Source organism: Hypanus sabinus, chromosome 8 (assembly GCF_030144855.1).
Source record: "Hypanus sabinus isolate sHypSab1 chromosome 8, sHypSab1.hap1, whole genome shotgun sequence".
NCBI classification, from domain to species: Eukaryota; Metazoa; Chordata; class Chondrichthyes; order Myliobatiformes; family Dasyatidae; genus Hypanus; species Hypanus sabinus.
The window spans coordinates 55,855,268-55,871,722 of NC_082713.1; the positions used below are offsets into that span (position 1 = coordinate 55,855,268).

Below are 16,455 nucleotides of genomic sequence, written 5' to 3' on the forward strand. Positions count from 1 at the left end.
AGATATGTCTGGAAGATTCAGTCTGTCGATGTGATGAGTGAAATTATTGTGGTTTAATAAGAGGAGTGAATTGACAGGCAAATACATTAATTTGTATCAGTGTGAGAGACTACTTGAAAGTAAGTAACAATTATTAATGTAAGTGAGCCTCATTGCCAAAGAATGAGGAGAACAATCTTGCTGCATGTTCCATTCTTGGCTGGTTGCCATGACTCCACCTGGTGAAAGGTTCCTCTGGTTGCCGGGGGCAAAGGTTGAGAAGCTGGAAGTTCTGTACAACAAGGCTTTCACATAGGGGAGCTGAAAACAGCCAGGGCCCAAAACACTTTCTGTCAAGAAGTAGCACTAAATGTAGGTGCAGAATATTGTTCCTTCCCTTACTAAGCTCCTTATATGAAACAGTGGGTGAGTAATGTTCCTATTCTATGTAATTTAATAGCTATATTGATGTGCAATCACTTCTTGTTTTTACAAGATGTTGGAGGCAAGAGAAGGAAGACATTTCTCACCAGGGAGACAAGTATCCCCTAGGGTTTCTGCAGAAATATGTTCTATTGTCTCAGCAAGTGTTTAAATATACAGCTTTTTATTAGTATCTTTGATAAAATAACCAAACGTAATACATGGTTTTATAGACTTGGAAATAATAAAGAAAATACAATCTAAAATGAAGTAAACTTATCAATAACAATATTGTTAACAGTATAAAATAAAAACACAAAATGCTGGCAGAACTCAGCAGGTCAGACAGCATCTATGGGAGGAGGTAGTGACGAGGTTTCAGGCCGAAACTCTTCATCAGGAGTGAAGTAACATGGGATGGTGGAGAGGGGATAAGAAGTGGGGGGAGGGATGCTGGGAAGTGATAGGCTGGAGGGAAATGGGCTAGGGGGGAAGGTGGAGAATTATGGGAAATAAAAGAGAAAGAAAGGTAGTGCTGGGGGGAGATTATAGTGAGGGGGGAAAAGAGAGAGAAAGAGACCCAGACTAAAATTATAGATAGGGATGGGGGTAAGGGGGGGGGCAGGGGTATCAACGGAGGTCAGTGAGTTGGATGGTCATGCCGGCCGGAAGGAGGCTACCTAGGCGGGAGATAAGGTATTGCTCCATCAACCTGCATGTGGCCTCATCAACAGCATTATTACCTCGTCCCGTAGATGCTGTCTGGCCTGCTGAGTTCTGCCAGCATTTTGTGTTTTTTATTTATTTCCAGCATCTGCAGATTCACTTGTGTTGCCATTGTTAACAGTATATACTGCTCTGAAGATAACAGGCAGACAGTGTGTGCACCTTCTCCAGAACTACCCTGGGTTGTTAGTGAAGGGCAGGCACTGACTTCTGTCAAAAGGGGCATCCACCTTTCACGCATTCAAGTTGATTTAATTAGAACATATTGTTTATTAGGAAGAGAGAACAAGCATTAAAGCTGTGAAGAGATTGGGAGAAAAGTTAATACTGGATGATAACAAGCTATAACTAAAGCAATGGATATAATCTATTAATATCTTGGAATCTGAACGTGAGATTAATCACAGATAAACAAAAGTTGTTGGCTAAATTGTACTCTCCCTCTGCCCTTAGCCTTTCCACTCATTGTCTGACCCACCACTGAAACTAATTGAACTGTGTGAATTTAATGTACTTACACAGTAGATGTGAACTGAAATTCCCCACAGAAAGTGACAATTTTTAACAATGATATGGATTATTTTGCACTGAAACATAGCTATTCCAGTTGTGAAGTCCCTTTCCCATGCTGTCAATTAAAGCAGACTTTTAAAATGTCTGCCTGACTGTAATTTGACAGTGTATATAACCAATGTATAGAAGGCACCAATTGTCTTTTGGGCCCACGTACATTAATAACATATTTTGAAATAAATCAGAAAATTATGGACATAAAATGCCAGAAATACTCAGGGGGATCAGACAGCATGTGTGGAAAGAGAAATAGATGTGAAGTTCTAGGTTGAAAACTCTTCGTCATTTTGGAAATACCCAACCAACTCAGGTAACATCTGAGTTCTTATGAAACATCATCTACCTTAAGTATTTATTTTTTGTCTCACCACAGAAGCTGCCTCATTGTTAAATATTTTGAACATTTTCTGTATTCTTTTCAGATTTCTTGTATTTGTAGTATATTATATCTATACATTCCGAAAGGTCAAGAATTTCTTTTGAAGATATAAGGAATTCACTGGTATACCCCAGCCTGACTTTTTTTGTATATTGTAAATGTCATCATCATTGATTTAAATGAAATCCAATAGTTTTGATGAGAGATCTTCTACCCGAAACATTAACACCTGCTCTTTCTCCTCATACAACATACTGATATGCTGAATATTTTGAGCATATTTGTGGATCAACGCTGATTTAAAATGCTTACTTTCTCTGATGCATCTATTTTGTATACAACAAGGAATACATTTTAATGCATTTTTAATATAGTATTGCTTAAATTCAGACTGATCATACCAGTTCATACCAGACCTAATTTCATTGAGGGAGCTTGAGTGGAAATCTGTAGAAAATACTCTTCACAAATACACAAGATCAATTTTGGATTAAATTTAGCCCTTTTAATTTTAACCTCTCACATGAAATAACCACTTTATTCACCAGTCTAATTTAAGAAAGGCAACTTCAGTGCTAACATTCATTTCAAGATGACTAGAAGATAAAAACAAGGTTAAAAACACAAGAGATTCTGCAGATGCTGGAAATTGATGCACCATCAATAACTCTCGGAGACGTGAGGTGAGAGATAGGCTTTTATTAGCTGGAAGAGAGCAGTCAGCAGCAAGAGACCATCACACAACATCCTGGAGACTGAGGGAGGAGCAGTGCCTCCAATCGCCTTTATATCACCTCCAGTCGTCTGTGGGAGGAGCCACAGGAGCAGTCAGCAAGGGGGGGGGGCGTGTCCAGACAGGTATATGTAGTTCCCCACAGAAATCCAGAGTAATACACACAAAATGGAGGAACTCAGCAGGTTAGGTAGTCATCTCACATGAAATAACCACTTTATTCACCAGTCTTCCTTCTCAAGCCTCCCAACCAATCTGGCATTCATCATTGGTTATCGTTTTCCTTGTTTACTCAGGTCCCTTGTGTTAACATTACCAGCTTTCACTTCAAGAAAACGACTAGAGTTTGAAACTGTTAGGTATTTAAACAGCACAGTATTCTTCAGATGGATCTGAAAAGTCAATCTGTGTTTTCACATTGCCTCCTTTACATCTTAAAGATTGTCATTCATTCTTAATGGTGATGTGAATCATATATCCAGGTTACAGAATCGTCTGGATGATTTGCAGTGTAGTCTTGGAGTGACAATATATTGGGAAGAAGAGACTTGAACCTTGTTTCAATTGAACTCGGGTACACCATAAAGCATGTGTTCTCAGGACGCTCTCGTTCTCTATTGAAGTCCATTGCTCTGTGTAGGTTTGTACATGTGGGAAACCAAGAGCTCAAAATCCGTGTCATTTATTCAGTATCTCGTCATCCAGACAGCAACTCTGAAACACAGTCCTTAGAAGTGCTGATGGCCTGATAGCTAATATTCTGCCTACTGCACTGCTTCCAATTTGTGGAAAATAAATTGGTGTAACATTTATTTCTACAAATTTAACCAAATGTTCGGTTTTCACATGGAATATAAAACAGTAGAATGTTCAAAGTAATGATAATTATCAAAGTACATATATGTCACCATAGACAATCCTGAGATTCATTTTCCTGCGGGCATACTCAGCAAATCTATAGAATAGTAACTGTAACAGGATCAAGGAAAGATTAACCAGAGTGCAAAAGACAACAAGCTGTTCAAATGCAAATATAAGTAATTAGCAATAAATAATGAGCACATGAGATAAAGAGTCCTTAAAATGAGATCATTGATTGTGAGAACATCTCAATGAATGGGCAAGTGAGTGTAGTTATCCCTCTTTATTCAAGAGCCTGATGGTTGAGGGGTGGTAACTGTTCTTGAACCTGGTGATATGAGTACTGAGGGTCTTGTGCCTGATGACAGCAGCGAGAAGAGAGCATGACCTGGGTGGTGAGGATCTCTGATGACGGATGCTGCCTTCCTACAATGCGATATTTTAGAAGGCAGTCACACCCATTAGATTAACTACTTCAAATATCTGTGGCCAGGGACAAGGTGTGACTGAGAGTGAGGCAGTTAGGGGGATCCAAAAGGAGCCTCAGCTCCTTTTCGCAAATTCGAACTTCAAATGCAGAAATTTGAAGTTGTTGCTCCCTATGGGGATGAGTGTATTTATTTCTCTCCATAGATGACTAGCAGACCTGCTGAGTTCCTCCATTTTGTGTGTATTACTCTGGATTTCCAGCATCTGCAGAATCTCTTGTGTTCCTATTTTCTAGTCATCTTTGAAATGAACGTTAGCACTGAAGTTGCCTTTCTTAATATTGACTCGACCTGCAAGTTCCCTCCTAGGGAATCCCGCATTAGGACTCCAAGTCCCTTTGCACTTCCAATTTCTGAATTTGTGCCCTGTTTAGTAAATAGTCTTTGCCTTCATTTCTTCTACCAACATGCATGACCATACACTGACCTGTGCTCCATCTGCCACTTCTTTGCCCAGGTGTTCTGCGCGGACCTTCTTCTATAAGTTCTTTTGGATCATTATTCTATATCTGCATTTTGTGCAACCTTAGTTGATAGACAAATCACACAGTGTTTGAGATGAAGTTGGTGTATGTCTTCATTCAAACCCATGTCTGAATAGATCTGTCCACTTCATGCCTGTCGTAAGTCAAGTCCTTCTGTGTGGCTCTGTTTCTACTTTGGGAAGGCATTCACTGAGAGATTTGGTCAGATGCATAGTACACTCAATGAGATGGTCATATTGGGACAAAGGGATGGGCCACCTCTGCATCCCAGGTAACACCAGTATGCCAACAAAGGCTTATGGTCAGAACATATCAGAACACAAGTACCAAGGACATCCTTCTGAAGGAAGTCTTTTCCACTCTTGATCAGTGTGAATGGCACAGTAGCGGTATATTTCTCATGGCCTCCACTCATGATTTGTCGAATCAGTTCCTCAACCTTATTGTTAGAAGAACCAGAAGCAGATTTTAGCATAACGCACCAAAAGACTCTACTTTTGAATCTGTCCTTACACAGTTCATACACCTTTCACTGGTCTTTCCTCCACCACAATGGTTCATCTTTCTTTGATGACTGAAGCAGAGATTACTTAAGGCAAGGTAGAAATCTGATGTAGCACTGATTATTCCTGGAATTGACTGGAGAACAGCAATATCTTAGGGTTTTCTGGACCTAATGGTGACCTCAACATTTTCTTCAACTGACTGCAACCTATTTTCATTCATTTGTAGACCTAAATAAATTGCTTTTTTCTGCACAAAGATGTTCCTTTTTTCAAGCTTGATATTTTTGTTGATAATGTTGCCTGAACAGCTCCCAGGCATCCAGAGATTTTCTTCCCTGTTGAAATCACAGGTAGGACATCACCTGGATCATACAAGCAGTGTCGCATCCCCTGCAGTGTTGGCAAATGAAAACAACCTCCTGTGGATACTGCTTTTCAAGCAGTGTTGGCTTCTCTGGCTTACCTTCAGTTAAGCATGGGCTTGAAGCGGCTTTAATAAAGACTTCCCCCAACAATTTAATATGCGACAAGCATGAAGTGGATCGATCTATTCTAATGCAGACATGAATGAAGGCATTGTTTGTCATCCACCATCGCGTTAAATATTAGTTTATTAACTGCACTGGCCCTTTTTATTTGCCTTAGATGCTACCATCATAGGTGATGACCAGTCATAAGTGTTCACCAATTACCATTTCAGTCTTTTTAGCTCATCATCCCAGAGCTTTCGTGCTAATGGCACAGGTCTATGTTTGCAATACATTAGTTTAGCATTTTGCTTGATATGTGTATGTACTTGTTGCCCTTTAATCTCTGTGTATGAATCCATAAACACATCTTCCTTTGGACACGCTCACGATGCTTCATGCTGTATATTTTTCTAATCTATCTTTCAGCATTTTCCCAGCAAAGTCTGTTTGTTCATATGATCTCTCACTTTCCTTAATAGTCTTGCCTTTGTCCATGGTGGGAGAACATACATTAAATTTGTTCAGTTACTATCAGGATCTTGCCAGAATAAGCCTTCAACTTTAATGTACTTCTTGTAAATGGTACCTTCTTCAATTTCTGGCCAAACATTTCCCCTTCCCATGATTGAGCAAATATTCACATCAATGTCCTGATTATACTTTTCAATTCAATGCCACTAATGTGTCATTACTTCTGTCATGGGTACTGAATTTACACCAATGTTCTGTTCTAGCCAAAATTCCTTTGCATTTTTAGAGACTATTTTTGTGGATGTTCATGTTTAAATAATTAGGTCTATGAATTTAGTAACCTGGACAGGATGCCTTAATGTTAATTAACACACTCACGTATCCAGGAACGCAATGAAGTTGTAATACTGCCACAGATCCTTGGAATGAGAACATAACCATTAATTTCCTGTCCTGAATTACAGGCTCCAAACTTACAGTACCCCATATTTATGGCTTCTTTCCATACGTTTCAGCCTCATTCTCTATTTTGACTGAGTTTTCATCCTAAAGTAATTTCCACACATTGTATGGAAAAATTAAATAGCTCCCCCACTTTGTCATAAACTGGGTCATTGGGTCATAGAAAAGTACAGCACAGAAGCAGACCCTTTGGCCCATCTAGTCCATGCCAAACCATTTACACTGCCTACTCCCATCGACCAGCACCAGGACCATAGCCCTCCAAGTATCCATCCAAGCTTCTCTCAAATGTTGAAACTAAGCTTGCATGAACCATTTGTACTGGCAGCTCATTCAAAACTCTCATGACCCTCTGAGTGAAGAGGTTTTCCCACATGTTCCCTTAGATTTTTCATCTTTCACCCTTAACCCACGACCTCTGATTGTAGTCCCACCCTACCTCAGTGGAAAAAGCCTGCTTGCAGTTACCCTATATATACCCCTTATAATTTTGTATACCTCTATCAAATTTCCTCTCAGTCTTCTACATTCCAAGGAATAAAGTCCGAACTTGTTCAATTTCCTTATAACTCAGGCCCTCCAGTCCCAGCAAAATCCTTGTAAATTTTCTCTGTACTCTTTCAACATAATTTACATCTTTCCTGTTGGTGGGTGACCAAATCTGCACACAATATTCTAAATTCGGCCTCACCAATGTCTAGGCAGCTTCAACATAACATCCCAACTGTACTGAATGCTTTGATTTAAGAAGGCCAATGTGCCAAATCTTTCTTTATGACACTATCTACCTGTGACACCACTTTCAATGAATTATATACCTGTATTCCCAGATCCCTTTGATCTACCACACTACTCAGTGCCCTACCGTTCACTATGTAAGACCTACCCTAGTTGGTCCTACTGAGGTGCAACGCCTTGCATTTGACTGCATTATATTCCATCAGCCCATTTTTCCAGCTGGTCCAGATCCCTCTGCAAGCCATGATAGAACTCCTCGCTGTCCATGACACTCCCAATCTTGGTGTCATGTGCAAATTTCCTGACCCAGTGAACCACATTAACATCCAGATCGTTGATATAGATGACAAACAACCACGGACCCAGCAACAATCTCTACGGCACTTCATTAGCCCAAAATGACTGGACTGGTACTGGCTGAGCTTTGCATCATCCTAAACAGTTGCTGAGCTTGCATCTGTATTCAAAATACGTATATATTTTGCAGCCGCTATTTTCTATTGTTGAAGAACAAGTGGAGGTCATGATTTGTGCAAAAGGCTTCTTCTGAATATGAACACTCCTTTACATGCACCTCGGGCTTGTCATAAGTAATTGTGAGTCTTCAGTCTTACCCTATCAGTACAATCACACATTCACTGGATGTCCTCCATGACCTTGTCTTTTTGATGGCAGTCTTTCCTTGCCATCCCATCCTTTCCACCCATATAAAGTGTGTCGATTATCGGAAACTTAATGACCGATAATGTAGATGTATACACTTATGGAACTCAAAACAACAGTAGTTTATTCAAGAGCTCATTGCAGATTGCCCTTTGGAATGTTCTACATACGTAGTTACAGCCATTGAATAGATGAAACAACCCTTAAATAAGTGATCACTTTAAAGATGAAATTTCTACTCACAACCAGTATAACAAACTCTTACGTACAAAAGAAAATAAGTAGAAAAGACATGTAAAGGAGTGTTCATATTTAGAAGAAGCCTTATGCATAAATCATGATCTCCACTTGTTCTTCGATAATGGAAGACAAAAGTATTACTTCAGAGACGGAGTTTTCCCAATAATTCGGGTAGATGGAGCTCGTCAGCCTGGGAAGGCAGTCCATCTAAGAGAGCGAGAACTCTGATTTCAAACCTCCGCTGCCTTGCGGCCATACCCACTCATGGGAAAGGCTTCGGAAGTAAACCCTGAGGACAAATCCAGAGCTGGAGTCCCTGAGGCAGTCCGACGTTGCCTTCAACCTCGTTCTGACAACTCCTGCAACAACACTGGAGCCAAGATGTATTGGCCCTTACCCTTCCCTTGGACAACATCGGGGGTGTGGAGAGGGGAGATTTGCTGCATGGGCAACTGCTGGTCTTTCATACAACCCTGCCCAGGCCTGCGCTCTAAACCAGGCACAGATCCATGGTCACACAAGACTAATGGATGCCACCACTATCCCAATAACCAAAGTACAAATATAACTCTTCTACTAATGAACAATTTAAAAGGGTAAAATTTCAAAGTTTCAGGGTAATTTTTAACTAAACTACATGGTAATCTGGCAGGCCAGCTATCAGAAAATGTGTTTGGTTTTCACCCTCTTAAAATAACCATTCAACCACCAGCCCTCCCTCCCATCTTGCCAAAGCAGTGTTTCCCAAGCAAAGGCCAAATAAACCAGCTCAAGGAGCCATCAGGCTCCCAGTTTTCTGACAGCATCTAATGAATGGAATATATATCTCATCTAACTAATGGAATATATCTCTCAAAATGTATTCAATAGTCGTGATAGAGGGTTTTTCAGAACTTGCATGAGATTTCGATGGGTTATGGAGGAAAAGAGATGTTTTGCAAGGTGATATGGAGATAGTTTGGGAAGAGTTATTATGAAGACAGGTGATTTCTGTGAATCTGTATTACCATGTATTAATTAATTGATTGCTTCACTTCCACAAGAGAGCATGTGGCTGCAGTCCTTCGTATGTCTCAGAATTTGTGGACTGGTTCTGGCCTTTATACAAGCTGTTGATAACTCCAAGAAAGCTGAGGAGCTTCAAGACAATTCTGACCCTTCTCAACTACACAGGGTGAGAGCTCATAATTAAACTTGTAAACAACTTAAGATGTCCAGTATTCCATGCGGAACCTCTGCAAATATTTGAATCCTGAGACCGCAGCAGTTGGCAGCAAAGTTCAAGTTCAAAGTTCAAATAAAATTTATTATCCAAGTACATATGTGTCACATATATAACCCTGAGATTTATTTTCTTGCGTGCAATCACAGTATTTACAAAAAAACACAATACATGAAAGACTGCACCCAACAGGACTGACAAACAACTACTGTGCAAATACAAAAAGAAGAAAAAAATTAATAATACTAATAAATAAATAAGCGGCAAGTATCAAGAACATGAGATGTAGAGGCCTTGAAAATGAGTTATGGAAATAGTTCAGTGATAGAGCTCTGGTTCAAGAGCCACTTGGTTGAGGGGTGATAACTGTTCCTGAACCTGGTGATGTGGTCCTGAGGCTCCTGTACCCCTTCCTGATGGAAACATTGAGAAGGCAACATATCCTGGGTGGTGGTGGTCCCTGATGGTGGATGCTGCTTGCCTGTGACAATGCTCTGTGTAGGTGTGCTCAGTGATGGGAAGGGCTTTACCCACAATGGACTGGGCCATATCCAATACTTTTTGTCAGCTTTTCTGTTTACGAGCTTTGGTGTTTACATACCAGGCTGTGATGCAATCAGTCAATGGACTCTCCACCACACCTCTATGAAAGTTCATCAGAGTATAGATGTCAGGCCAAATTTTTGCAATCTTCTTAGAAAGCAGAGGTACTGCCATGCTTTCTTTGTAATGCCACTTACGTACTGGACCCAGGACAGATCCTCTGAAATTATAGCACCAAAGAATTTAAAGTTGCTGACCCTCTCTGCCTCTGAGCCCCCCTGAGGACCGACTCATGGATCTTTAGTTTCCTCCTCCTTAAGTCAATAATCATCTCCTTGGTCTTGCTGTCATTGAGTGAGAGGTTGTTGCTGAGGCACCTCTCAGTCAGATTTTCATTCTCCCTCCTATATGCTGATTCATCACCACCTTTGATTCAGATAACGACAATGGTGTTGTCAGAAAAGTTAAATATGGAAACCATGTAAGTTGAGAAAGAAGTTACTATTAACCATTAATATTCAACATCAGGAGCAACATCAAATTCTGTCTGATTTTCATCTCAGTTGTAAAACTCCATCAGCCAACTCGCCATATATGGGGAAATTGAACCTAAGATGCTGCTGATCTACATCACCCAGTTGCAAACCAATGTGGTGAATCACACATTGAGACATTTGATTACCATTAAACAACGTATTGATACAGTTTGCATTTGATTTTTGATGAATCAAGAGTTATATTGGATCCATACAAAAGCTGTACTTTTTCTCCTGGTGTGAAATTCTCAGACACAGACTATATTTGAGTTCACAGAGGGATAATGCCAAATGACACGTCTGAAAAAATAATACAATAATCTCAGCTCAGGCTATTGAATTGCCTAAAGATTAGCAGCTTTTCTAAAGCAAAGATTTTTCATGCAATAATCATCACTTCTTCAACAGATGCACTCTCTTTTCATTCTACCATTACATTTTACAGATTGTTTATAACCCACCAAAGCCCGCTGGTGATGTTTATTTTGTGGCCTCCTTTGACACAGAAGGTCTTGAAAGGTAAGCTTGCCTCAATAAATCTGATCCCACTGCAAGTGTGTAAGCAGTCTATAGGTATGTCTGCTAAACTGCGTAAAAGATCTCTCCTGACTGATGTTGGAATGAGTTAAATGCACGGTAATTTAATAACACAACTTTCTGTAACTATTATAAGTACCAAGAATCTGATCACTCAGGGTTAGATGTAGATAATTTCTGCTCAGCCTCTGCTGAACAAGACCAGCTGATATCGCAACTTGATTTTCCAACACTCGGTACCAGTGGCATTGCTATTTCTCCAGCATAATTTTCCAGCAGTCCGATATCCACTCTTGCCTCTCTTTTACTCTTTATATATCTGAAAAAAATGTTTGATATACTCTTTTATATTTTTGGTTAGCTTACCTTCATATTTCAACTGTTCTCTCCTTATGGCTTTTTTAGTTACCTTATGTTGGTTTTTAAAATCTTCCCAATCCTCTAACTAACCCCTAATTTTTGCTGCATTATATGCCCTTTCTTTTCTTTTTATGCTGTCTGTCTTTAACTTCCCTTGTCAGCCATGGTTGCATCCTCCTCCCTTTAGAATTCTTCTTCTTTGGGATGTATCTAATCTGCATTTTCTGAATTGCTTCCAAAAATGCTATTGCTGTTCTGCCATCACCCCTGCTAGTGTCTCCTTTAGATCAGCTTTGGCCAGTTCTTCTCTAATGCCTCAGCAATTCCCTTAACTCCACTGTATTACTGATTAGCCTAACTTTAGCTTTGCCCTCTCAAACTGCAGGCTGAATTCTATCGTATAGAGAGAAAAAGTTCCAGCTGTGAGGAGCAGGTGCACAAATATTGATTAGGGAATATTTTACACCGAAGACAGAGTCCTCAGCTGTTCCTGCCTATTACATTAAATTGATTACATATTGTGCAAAATCAATTATAGTAAATTCCCATATGTGTTCCATCTGGACAATTAACTGAAGGGAAATATTATCTCTTTGGCAATGGAATGAATTTTGGAACCTTAGGGTCATGTGCAGACATGACCATGTAACAAGTAGAAATGTAATTCTCCATCAGTGAGTATTTTTCTATTAATCTAAATTACTATAATCTTGTGTAATACCAACATCCAGAGTATGTGTTACTGAGTCACACAGACCAGAATGTGTGAAGTTCAGTTTCCAGCCCTCACCAAGTTTGCTGATCACACCTGGGAAAGGGAGATGAATGAATATTTATTCAAGTGTTCTCTGAACATATCAATTATCACGTGTGAGTATTGCTTTAGCTGTAGTGACTTTTATTGGGATTCCACTTAAGGCCATAAGACATAGGAGCAGAATTAGGCCAACTGGCCCATTGAGTCTGCCCTGCCATTCAATCATGGCTGATAACTTTTTTCTTTCCTCCTCAACCCCAGTTCCCGGCCTTCTCCCTGTAACCTTTGATGCCACGTCCAATCAAGAACCTATCAATCTCTGCCTTGAAAGCACCCAGTGACCTGGCCTCCATAGCTGCATGTGGCAACAAATTTCACAAATTCACTACCCTTTGGCTAAAGAAATTTCTCTGCATCTCTGTTTTGAAAGGGCGCCCCTCTATCCTGAGGCTGTGCCCCTTTGTCCTAGACTCTCCCACCATGGGAAACATCCTTTCCACATCTACTCGGTCTAGGCCTTTCAACATTCAAAAGGTTTCAATGAGATTCCCCCCTTCCTCTGAATTCCAGCAAGTACAGACCCAGAGCCATCAAACGTTCCTCATATGATAACCCGTTCATTCCTGGAGTCATCCTTGTGAACTTGCTCTGGACCCTCTCCAATGCCAGCACATCTTTTCTAAGATGAGGAGCCCAAAACTGTTCACAATTTTCAAGGTGAGGCCTCACCAGTGCCTTATAAAGCCTCAACATCACATCCCTGCTCTTATATTCTAGACCTTTTGAAATGAATGCTAACATGGCATTTGCCTTCCTCACCACCTGTTAACAAGTTAACCTGTGAGGAACATTGTTAATTAAACTTGGTTTATGAAAAATTTGATAATGAGAACTGCTATAATCCAAGGTCTAATTTGGTTAATGCCAGATTTAGTGATTTATAAAGTTTGAGAAGGAATGTGTGAATAAAAATACTTCTTGAAACTTGTCCAACTTTGGGTGGAATTTGTATCTGGCGAAGCAGAAATTCCTGGCCAAAATGTTATTAATAGAAACAATAATGTTAACTAATTTTCCCTAATGATTAACTATCATAACCATTCTTCACTAAGCCAAATGATGGAAGAAATTCTAGATTTTTTTACAGGTTGAATGAACACAATCTTTGCTTATCAGCTTTTTTTTTGTTCTTTACTTCAAATCTCAGTTTTTTTCTCTTTCTCTCTCCTGAAGACACTGCTTCTTGATCTGTTAAGTTCCCCAGTCCTACTTCACATCACTAATCAGCCATCCTCCATGTGTGTGTTCAGACAATGCTTTCTACCTGGGATTCAGTCATTGAAAAGAAACACAACTAGAGCCAATCATGATCAGTACGGCTGGTGAAAAACTGGAGAGTGTCCAAGACCATCACCTCTGGGTGATTTTCCTCTCAAAAGTGTAAGGGTGCCCAGTACTCCTCTTGCAGATTGATGCAGAATCGCTTTATTCAGTGAAATCTAACATCAAACTCTGGATTGTATGGCTGAGTTATATAGGCTGCAATGAGGTACTCAATAGCAACATTGACTTTTTAATGTGCAAGGCATTTATTTGCTTACCAATGATGCACTATAGCGACATGTCAAGGTGATTTATAAGTACAAACCATAGAAATGGAAGAGTTGGATGGGGGGGGTGGAGAATCAAAGGGATATATAATAGTTATCCAAATTCCATATTTGCATATCTACCTGGGAGCAGAGAGTAGGCGCAAAAGATTCTGCAGATGCTGGAAATCTGGAGCAACACACACAAAATGCTGGAGGAACTCTGCAGTTCAGGCAGGGAAATGAACAATCAGCTTTCTGGCCTGGGATGGTTCATTAGGACTGATTTCATCTGAGCAGGCTCTGAGTTAAGGCGATGTCTGACTAACAGAAGGGGTATTGGTAAGTAGACCAACCAGAAAGCAGTGCTATGCATTTCACAGAGGCTGGTTGAAGAACGACACTGACAGAGATAATACAGATCTCAGTATTCAGCAGGACATACACTGTGTTTGTCTCACGAGAACTGAAAGATATCACATTCTCTTTTCAGTTGGGTAATATCTGAGGCAACAAAGGATGACACTGATGAGACCAAATATGAAGGTAAGTAATTTCCGTGAAATATAATGATTACTGCGATTTAATTTAATTTGAGTTTTATCTCTTGTTCACTTGGTAGCCAGACTACAATTTAAATGCCAAGAGGATGAGAAAGGATTGAAGAAGAATATTCTCTGTTGAAATTTGGAATGTGCTGCTGGGGAAGGTGATGGGGGCAGGTACTGGACACTGAAGGCTGTGACCAAGTGGTAGAAAACAGGATTAGTATGGATGGTTGGCCAAAGCACGGTGGGCCATTGGGCCTCGTATTGTGTTCTATGACTATGACTGGGTGCAACACTAAGTATATTTTTGACTGAGAATGAGCTTCTAGCTTAGTGTTGCTGTTCTCATGCACATAACAAGCAAATGGTAATGACATGAAACATACTGAGTTTTGCCTCCTTCTGGAAGTTGAACCTAAACTGCAATACGATTTCCTGAGGTGCAGCTTCAGCAGCAACCTCCCGTTCTTTCACAAGGTAGCCAGTGTCCATGTACTGCCAGTGTTGTAGGTGAGCATTTTGATCACAGATTCTACTAAGAATGATTCAGTGATCCTTTTCTGCCTTGCTCCGTGATCCTCACTGTTAGGTCATGGAGTACTGACACAGAAGAGTAGCCATTCCATCTCGCACATTCAGAACAGCGGTAGACAGGACCATCTCCCTGAATATGACAGAGATTTTAGTCAGTTATTAGCAAGCCACTACTCAAAGTTGTTCCTGCCTCTTTTGCACCAGGGCTGTTAGGCTTAGAGTTCGAGGAACTGGAGGTGTTTTGTGTGGTGTTGTGTTCTGATATGTGAAGATGCTATATACTGTGTCAGTTTGTTTCATAACATTGAGTCTGCAGGTCATGGCTGATCAGTTACTGAATTGCAGGAATGTGGGCTGTGGAAGAATCTTATGACAAGAAAATTCCAGGAAACAAAGGACTGGTGTTGAAGTCCCCTGCCAAGCACCATGCTATTGCTGCCCACTTGCAGAAACCCTTCTCTTTCAAAGACAAACCCCTCATTGTGCAGTGAGTATTGTGTTCCCGTTCAAAGTCTCACATCATTACTTAAAGATACACAAAACACCTAATTTACATTTTCAACAGAACCTCTGCTGCTGATTATTGTGAACTAATTGTGTACAAGTGCATGGACACCAGCTGCCTGCATTCCCTCATGCACCTGTCCATTTTTAAGGTGCCCCTCCAATGTCTCCAAAGTTCCATTCTTATGTCTCTCTTCTAAAGCTTGTTTTGAAAAGATTGCTTCGGCCTAGCAATACACAAAGGTTAGAACAAGAAAGCTACCAGGAAAAACCAAGGACATAGTCATTTCAATCTTCCTGAGAGCACATACTGCCACAGGGAAACTGAAGCGATGGGTGCTTTCACTGTATTACAGAGCTTTGTGCTGGGTTAAGTAGTGTTTAGGGGATATAATGAGTCATGCGTCTAGTCATCACAGCAGCCGCAAGGACGCTCGTTGCAACAGATTTAGACCAGGTCACAGACTGAGCCGCAAACCTGAAGCAATTTACAGCTGTTATCTATTTATTTATTGGGATGCCGTGCAGGACAGGTCCTTCTGGCCCCTCAAGCCACCCCACCCCACCCCACAACCCCAATTTACCCCTAGCCTTGTCACAGGACCAATTAAATCACCAACAAACCCTTTCATTCTATTGCAATAATAATCAGAACATTGATTGACTCCAGTTCCGGCAAATATTTTAGACTCTATATATGATTTTAGAATTCATCTTTGTGTGCATCAGTCGACAAAGTATCCATTTTTTTGTGTGAGGCAAAGGAGAAGACATTAACAGACTGCAGAGACCACGATCCTGTCCTTTTCAAATGTCCATACACATTCTCTGACCTAGAACAATTAATGGGAAGTTATGGACAGGAGCTTTGCCTCGCTTGCATTCACCATTATACAGACATTGCAGCAAATGATGTGCAAAGATCAGCTAACTTACATACTGTTTAAAAGCTGCCTATGTGAACTGAATGGTTGTGCCCCTGCAGATATCTTCATAGGATGCCAAATTGCCTCATCCTACCAATAAGAATCAGTTTCCTAACTAGATTTATAATTTCATTCTGTTCCTTCAACATAAACTTCCAGTCTCTTGGGGCACCCTCATGTAATGTTTTCTAAAAGTACTCAT

At 40.4% G+C, this 16,455-nt stretch overlaps 1 protein-coding gene across 1 annotated transcript in view; it reads left to right on the forward strand.

Moving 5' to 3' along the window:
- The first annotated feature begins 237 nt into the window (after positions 1-237).
- si:ch211-274f20.2 (calnexin) overlaps positions 238-16,455 on the forward strand; it is a 31,178-nt gene continuing 14,960 nt past the window's right edge. Inside the window, exons 1-5 of the mRNA XM_059977222.1 lie at positions 238-405; positions 9,241-9,371; positions 10,944-11,017; positions 14,235-14,287; positions 15,169-15,310. Coding sequence (XP_059833205.1) covers positions 9,246-9,371; positions 10,944-11,017; positions 14,235-14,287; positions 15,169-15,310 — 395 coding nt within the window. The 5' untranslated portion in view covers positions 238-405; positions 9,241-9,245. The remainder of the gene's footprint in view (positions 406-9,240; positions 9,372-10,943; positions 11,018-14,234; positions 14,288-15,168; positions 15,311-16,455) is intronic.